The sequence below is a fragment of the Osmerus mordax genome, chromosome 1 (genome assembly GCF_038355195.1).
Source record: "Osmerus mordax isolate fOsmMor3 chromosome 1, fOsmMor3.pri, whole genome shotgun sequence".
In the NCBI taxonomy this organism is placed as follows: Eukaryota; Metazoa; Chordata; class Actinopteri; order Osmeriformes; family Osmeridae; genus Osmerus; species Osmerus mordax.
Window position 1 is genome coordinate 7,565,169 of NC_090050.1, and position 8,001 is coordinate 7,573,169.

At 38.5% G+C, this 8,001-nt stretch overlaps 1 protein-coding gene across 3 annotated transcripts; it reads left to right on the forward strand.

Moving 5' to 3' along the window:
- The first annotated feature begins 4,373 nt into the window (after positions 1-4,373).
- tmem128 (transmembrane protein 128) lies at positions 4,374-7,253 on the forward strand. Of its 3 annotated transcripts, none has more exons than XM_067240462.1 (5): positions 4,374-4,587; positions 5,997-6,129; positions 6,274-6,435; positions 6,714-6,816; positions 7,234-7,253. In XM_067240462.1, the coding sequence occupies exons 1-4, from the start codon at positions 4,488-4,490 to the stop codon at positions 6,811-6,813; spliced, it is 495 nt and encodes a 164-aa protein (XP_067096563.1). In that variant the 5' UTR covers positions 4,374-4,487; the 3' UTR covers positions 6,814-6,816; positions 7,234-7,253. The 3 variants fall into 3 exon arrangements, with proteins under 3 accessions (XP_067096563.1, XP_067096555.1, XP_067096547.1); XM_067240454.1 differs by lacking the exon at positions 7,234-7,253 and adding an exon at positions 6,992-7,148; XM_067240446.1 differs by lacking the exon at positions 7,234-7,253 and having other exon boundaries at positions 6,714-7,148.
- Positions 7,254-8,001: the final 748 nt, after the last annotated feature.

The window sequence follows — 8,001 nt, forward strand, 5'->3', positions numbered from 1 at the left end:
ACCATGGTGTTTTCAGGCCCATAAAGAGGTTCAAATTACCTTTATGATGATGGTTATTAGATGTTCCCTGTATTATTCAAATTTTTCCACCTTAACATTTGGTTGAGTGGTCTGTTGATTGTGCATATGCTAATGCTGATAGTAATTCCAAATTGGGAACAGCAAGTCCATATTTGGCAAGTCCAAATCAATAATACCCAAAGCTATTTACAATGGAAGGTAGAAAGACGACAGGTTTGCTAACACAAACTAAAATTTACTTCAAAATTGAAACTCGGGCCGTGCTATATAAACAGAATGCATCTCTCGCAAGTAGAATCAACTAAAGGCATATGATAAGCATAAGCATCTTCTGTTCATGGAAATGTTTCTGACATTTTCCTGTCAATCACAAAACTTAATGAATCTCCTGATATCAACATCAGAGACTGTGGTCTGGTTATATTGCTTATGTGGGCCTTTGGGGGAGTTGGGCTAGGAATATTGGTCCATAGTACTTATATTTAACAGTCCACCCACATGCAGCTTCTGGCATCACCAGAACATTTGGTCACTGATGAGAAAATATTCCACAGTGATCAGCCATAGCCATGTAAGCCCTATCTTAGCACAGGGGAAAGTGTGAACTAGTTCTAGCCAGGTGAAATCACTATCATTCTGATTGGATTTTAAGAGCAGATTGACTGCTGTAAAAGAGGGGACTATTTGCATATGTAGAACATTTTCGCCCCAAAAAACCTTAAAAAAATATTAAATGTGCCTTATTGTATTCTATAGAAACATGTGAAAACATTTTCCTCAAATACTGAACCAGCAAACTTTGCAAAACACAACATTTGTCATTGACAAAACTTATGGCCACGACTGTAGACATGGCCACTTGAATCATTATCACTTTCCTTACTCCTTCTGTTGATTCAAGATCATGAATTGTTAATCCTTTTTGGCATTTGTTGAGTTGCCAAGTTGTCTAAAAAGTATTGTTTGGAAGCAAAAATATACTGTACACATAGTATATACATATATATGTATACATATAGTTCACCAATTGGTGTTCTCCCAACTGTGGGCCTGTCATGTGATGTAACAAAAGTAAAATCTTCTGTAACCTGAAGTCTGGAGGTGTGTTATGGTGATCATTTTAGTGAGTAATTAGGTATTATGATTGGATTAAACCAGTAACCCATAATTGAAGAGAGGAGATCCGGCTACGCCTCGTACCTACTGTATCATGGCAGCATGTTCCCCCATGTTCTTGGTAACTCACATTCTTTGTTGCATTATTGCTTCATAGCAAGAAGGGTAAGGCAAGCAAAGAACACAGAGCCTCCCCACTAAAGCAAATGTGTTTCCCAAGTGACAAAAGCTCTGTTAATTCACTGTTAAGATCACTATGTTTCCTAATGTTTGGAGAGATCACCAACTGAAACCCAACTCTCATATTATCCACTGAGAATGAATTATTTGTTGACCAAGCACAGGGTGTTTATTGATGAGTCTTACCCATGTCTCAACAAAAAAAAGTAGCTGTGCTCATGCCTTAATGTGTTAAGATATCTAAATGTATTTCTTTTTAATTGTGCTGTAAATGAAAATAAAAACATTTGCTAAAGCTTAGTAGCCAATATGACATACATCTGAGTGAAACACATTTGATTTAACCGTAGACAATCCAGAAAAACTCATACAGTATTATAATCTATATTTAGCATATTTTACTATTAATTTGGCTGGCTTGGTGTACAAACAAACATCCAATATTCAGGTGTAACATTTTTGCCGTATTAATGATGTAGTCATATTTGGTACTAGCTGAACTGGAAGTCTGACAGCATCACTGTGTTTAGTGTCTCTGTGAGATACTAGACTCTCCCTGTGTATCAATACCCATACTACTAAACTATTTCGTATGCCAGAAAAATATTATTATGTCCCAACATAGTATATCAAATACAGTAGCCTATGCCAAATATACCAGGATGTCCTATTGTATCCAGTATGTCCGACAGTATGTCTCTGATCAGGTCAGCCTTTGCTAATATATATAGTAGGCCTATATTTGAATTTTTAAGGTAAAATGAAGCACAATTTTTTTTTTCAACAATATGGACATTTTGCGCTAAAAACAGACGGTCATCTGAGCTGGCGGGTCAAAGTTCACGGTGCAATGTTATGGCAAAATAGAATGTCTGAATTGTATGCATAGGTAGGCCAACTGCATGCAACAGTAGGCCTACATACTTTGTAAGGGAAGCAAAGCATGTATTAATTAAAAAAGAAAAAATATGCAATTTGACATCTCAAGCGCGACCACTACCAGCTACACCAGCGAAAAGCACGTTTATGGGGAGTCGTGCAAAATGACGTTGTGTCCTTGGGCAAGGCACTTCACCCTACTTGCTTCGGGGGGAATGTCCCTGTACTTACTGTAAGTCGCTCTGGATAAGAGTGTCTGCTAAATGTCTAAATGTAATGTAAATGTTTATAAAGGACAAAACTTTGTCCAAACTTTGGACCAATTGTAGGCTTACCTTCCAATTATGGCGAAAAGCAGACCACCTCGTCTGCTTACAGGTTATCTAAATTATGTCTTTGACGTAAGCAAAAATTCAAATTGGTTTCAAAATTCAGCAAAATAATTCTGAATTTGAAGAAAATTTTTATTTTCTACGAAAAGCGAGTATTTTGAGGCAGGTTCAAGAACAGAAAAAATACTGAGGAACATCGTTCTGCATAGGCTATTTTGACTTGAGTTCATAAACTCACCGTAGTGCCAAAACGGAAATGCAATACCACAATTATCCACGAGGGCCTTTGCTTCAAGCCGAGGAGCGAGGGGTGGGGTCTTGAGTTGGAGACAGTGCATGATTGGACTGCTGAATAATACATCCATGGTTCAGATAGGCTACATTTGAGTGAGGTTATTATTATTATTGTTTGCTCTCTGTCCTTATTTGATGTTGAGTAATTAAAGTCAGGAAATGTATATGGTCTTGCTATCAATGAATATGAAAAGTATCCTACAGATCTTAGTCTTTTAAACCCTAACCATAACCCTACATAATATATACGATGTTATGTATGCTGTACACATGATGTGTCCCAACTAACTTGTTTGTTTTGAATTAAAGTAGCATAATTTGGCAGTTTGTTTAGTTTTAAAGCTGTTGGTGCAGCCATAGACATAATAAAGAATAGACGCCCCATTGGCTGCTGGGCGCGAGAAATGCGGCCGCCATCTTGGAAAGGGCAAATTCCTAGTTGCTTAGCAGCAGAATAAACAAGATGCCACACCACTGTGCAGCATATTCATGCTCTAATCGGCGAATTATATTAAATAGGGCTCAGGGGATTACTATTCACAAGTAATACTTAACATTACAGTACTATTTGTTGCATTTTGTGAATAGAATCTTACCAGAGTTGAGAAATTAGGAGCAAGAATATTTGATATTACTGTACTGAAATTGTAGCTAGCAAGCTAGCCTAGCCCTATGTTTACTGCACCGGCCGGTGTACACCGGGCTATGAACTGAGACTTGATAAGTCATATTCCATAACACTGATTTAGATGACACAACTGACACAAGAATGCTATTGTAGAAATAAAACAAATATTACTGGTATAACATTGGCCAGCGAATTTTACACAAGTGGCACCGACTGTAGGTATCAGGGCAGTCGCTACTTGTACACTCCAAAATATTCCGTTTTCATTTTGAAGGTTTCCCAAGGACACAGATTTGAGGAATTGGGAAGTAGCTTTGCGGAGACAAGGATTCACTGCAAGTGGTTCTTCAGTGCTATGCAGTCAGCATTTTCAACAGGGCGATTTAGATAGGACCGGGCAGATTGTCAGACTCCGAGATGGCGTTATTCCATCAGTATTCAGCTTCCCGGGTCACTTCCAAAGAGTAGGTGTATCATCATAAGGCTATTAGCATTCATACATGTTAATATTCTATTATCAATCACAGGGCAGGGTAAGATACGTATCCCTTTATATTGTATTCATTCTTCATTATTCGCTTTTTAGTTGGAAAAGGGCAGGGCTACGACAAACCCACTATGAATATTAAAATACGCCTAAACAGGTGGCCTGTATCATAGCTACATGTATGACCTTTGCAGCAAAAAAAAACGTGTGAAAATCAGTTCAGTATTCAGTGCGGTAGGATTAATTAAATGCGCTAACAGTTCATTGCCCCAACCAAACTGATTACACTGAGTGGAGCGAGTGCCCTTTCCAAGATGGCGGCCCCACGGCTCGTCAGCGCCAGTAGGCAGTAGCGTTCGATGCGGCGTCTATTCTTTATTATGTCTATGGGTGCAGCTGTAAAAACTGTCCCTTGAAATGTGCGTAATTAGTCAGGGACAAAAAGCAGGAAGGGCACAGTAGGCTAGCTCTCTACCATCAGCTAACAGAAAACGTATCCAGCTTATTAGATCATAAGTTGACTATAAAACAAATCAGCCTTTTATCCAATATGCTTGACGACAGTGAGCTTGTTACTCTGCGAAATAGATTTAAGAGCAATGCTGAAGTTCTAATGCAAGGAGTTTCGGCGGTTGACAACAATGAAAAGAGTAAGTTCTCAGTCAAGACTAGCGCGGTGCGTCCCAACTACAGTACAGCTACCATACTATTTAGTACCATAAACATAATCTAAATAGGCCTAGTATGGGTATTGGGATACACCGTAGGACTCATACTACGTATATAGTTAGGCTACTAGCTGACTAGTCGCTAGTAGCAATATACTGTACCTTTCCCACGTATATAGCAAGGCTACAGCGTGTCTAGGTATTGTACTATTATGCCATTAGCTGATAGCTAACGTAAACTAGCCCCAAGACGAAGTCAGTAATTAAGTATTCGTGTCGAAACAAAAAAATATGGCTTGGTGTTGCACTTGCACAGTGTGCAACATTTGGATGACAATTATGCAGTGAGAAAAGAGGTTTAGTAGACGGATTTGACAGTGGACAATTGTCTTGTCTGAAAGCTCTAACTGGGCTTCCTGCCGCTGATTCTTGATTGTTTTGACTGTGTGCAAACGCTGTGTCAGCACTGCAGGCAACATGATATCTAGTCTGGTTGCAAACTCTAGCCTTTTGCACTGTAACCATGATTCAGTCTGTTGCCAGTGTAAACTGATATTGCACACAAGACCGCAGACTGAACATTGGCCGGATATTTGGGCTATGATTCCCCCCCCCCCCCCAAGCTGATATCCTTGTATTTATACTTTTTAATTTTAAGGTATTAATTGTCTTATTGAACACCATCTCAGAGCAGCCTGCAACAGTAGCTGCCAACAAGTTGGCATAAGATAAATTCCAGATTAGAAACTTGCAGTTGCAGATACCAGTTGCATTAAAATTAAGATTTTGTCCATGCTTAAGGGCATCAAGTTCATCCTGAACCTGAATTCCCACCTGGACAGACCTTGTACCTCAACCACTTCACCAGCCAACTGCTGTCTATGATACATTTAATCAACTGCTCAACTACTAGTCTTAATTATAGAGATTAAAACCTCTCTAAGAAGTAATCTTATAGCCACAAGAACCCTATTAGTTTCATCTTGAAAGCTCTTTAAACCTGAAAAGTGACGATTAAACATATTATGACTGAAAATTATTATAATATATTTTAAGTTCAATACTTTTTTGTTGTAATTGTAACCCTTTAATGTCATCTTACTTGGAATTAGTGGCAGCTCTTTCCTTCTGTGAACTGAGGAGCCATTCAGCAAATCAGAAAGACGAGAGTCTATCTGATATGCCATGACCTCAACCAGCCTTATCCAATATAATGGATTTCACCTAGACTATTGTAGATGAAGTGTTACTTCAAAGTGACAAAAATAACAGTAAAAAAAAGTTTGACTATGATCATTGCACAGTATGAGACCTCACCTGGCAACGATGCAATTGTTATTACTGCATGAAAAAAAAAAAGAAACTTAGTATTATTCTACACATTTCTGTAGGTCAAGAAGAAAAAGATGTAAAACCCTTACCTCGTATCAACCGCCACTCTGTCTTCTGGATAGTGGCGTCTGTTTGCCTGACTTATTATGTGGACTTCCTCAGAGTCATTGTGGAGAACGAGGACATTAAAAGGTGATCATTTGTCCAGCTATTGTTGGCCTCTGTTAATGTCTTCCATATCTTTTTTCCCACTGAATTCCATTTGACAGCTTCAAAGGTATTGTGGGATATTAACTCAGTTCTTCATTCAAGGAACATATTTCTGTTTGTTTTCAGCTGGTGGTTCAATGTTGGCCTGGTTCTGTTTGGAGTATGTCTGTCCTTGGCTACTTTCTCCATCGTGTATCTCGAGTGGTACAAGGGGATACAGCACTATGACCAGGTGTACCCTACCATTGCCCCAACAACAACCGCATCCTTCATTGCAGCATCATGCAGGCAAGAGACTCCAGACTTACCATATAATACTGTTGGAGCAAGTTAAACCTCTGCATTGTTTGACATAGGATCACCTCAATAATTCCACCACTAGCCACCATGCATATCTGTAGTTTTTATCTGAAAGCTAACCAAGACAAAAACTAAACTTCAATTAAGACTGCTTGACCGAGCACTATTAGATGATTGGCAGAATCAGAATTGCCACTCCATACTGGAATTACAGGTAGTAATGATTGATTGCCCTCACTCACTCATTCTTATTTTGCTCCCCACAGTTTTAATATTGCACTCTGGCCTGTGTGGTCATTCCTCACTCCCATAATTCTGTTCACCCAATTCATGGGAGTGGTGATGCTGATATCCATGCTTGGTTGAAAAGTAAGATGTAAAACACGTTTGTAATGCAATTTATAATATTTATTGAAACTTTCATGCAGCACATGTATTTCAGATGTTTAAATACAGTAAAGACAAAGCTAACTTCATTTAATCAAAAAAATAGAAAACACATGAAGTATTTATATGTCTATTTGTTTTATTTTTTAAAATTCAGCACCAATCTACAACACTTGTCAGTAACCACGTTTTGCTCTTAAGTATTGAGGATTGTTTTTGTACTGAAACGGCATACAACCTGAGCTACCATTCAAACTTCATACGTTTCTAACTGTCTCAACCTATTATTAAATATGGATTTTTTGGGAAATACATATTTCAGCTGTTGTGTTATTCCATTATCTCAAATTCTGTCAAATCACTTTTGACTGATGTTTGTAAAACTTACTTGTGTAACAGACGTGGTCTTGCAAGCTACGTCAGAGGTATCGGGCCTATGTTCATCCCGCACTGGGTTCGAACCTGCCACCTCTGACATTCCAAGCACCACCACTACCAACTACGCCAACGAAAAGCTAGCAGTTCATTGACGCGGGTGGCCTGTTACATACCTGAGGAGTGAGTTTCACCAATACACACCGGCTACACTTGCAAAGAAGGCATTTTGAAGATTTTTTTTTTTTTCTTGAAACCCAAACTGCAGAGCAAACGCTTGACTAGTGTACCAAGGCCTGTATTTATCTACTGTATTTGTGAGAAGGCCTAGTATCAACAAATCATTTTTACAACACCTCATGCTAAAACTTGCTGACCTTTTACGTCAGGGCTTTTATCATCATTTGAATGTGTCTAAAAGTTTACAGAATTTCTCATGGAAGTTGATTAAATTGTTTTTTTTTATAAGGGAATACAGTATCTCCAGGCGGCCTTGTTGGTTTCAGTCTTGCTAGTAGGCTTATATAAGGCAACCTCCTATTTGTAATGTTTTGGCTGTTAGCTAATGACTACTCTAAGTATTAGCCTACTCTCATACGCATTTTATATTTAGTGTTTGAATGTAGGCATTTACAACTACATTGGCAGCATAAACGAATATGGAACAAACACGTTAATAAAGTTGTCATCGAGATCCGATCGTGCCTTGTACAAGAAGAAAGTCTCTCAAAACATGTTTACAATGGTGCTAGTTTATATGAAACAGACGCGAACAAAAGACACATCAATCGA

Excerpts from the sequence above, each read along its gene's own strand:
- tmem128 (XM_067240462.1), top strand. The coding sequence starts at position 4,488 with ATGCTTGACGACAGTGAGCTTGTTACTCTGCGAAATAGATTTAAGAGC. Across the intron at positions 4,588-5,996 it reads GGTTGACAACAATGAAAAGA|GTCAAGAAGAAAAAGATGTA; the intron begins GTAAGTTCTCAG and ends ACATTTCTGTAG. Across the intron at positions 6,436-6,713 it reads TTCATTGCAGCATCATGCAG|TTTTAATATTGCACTCTGGC; the intron begins GCAAGAGACTCC and ends TGCTCCCCACAG.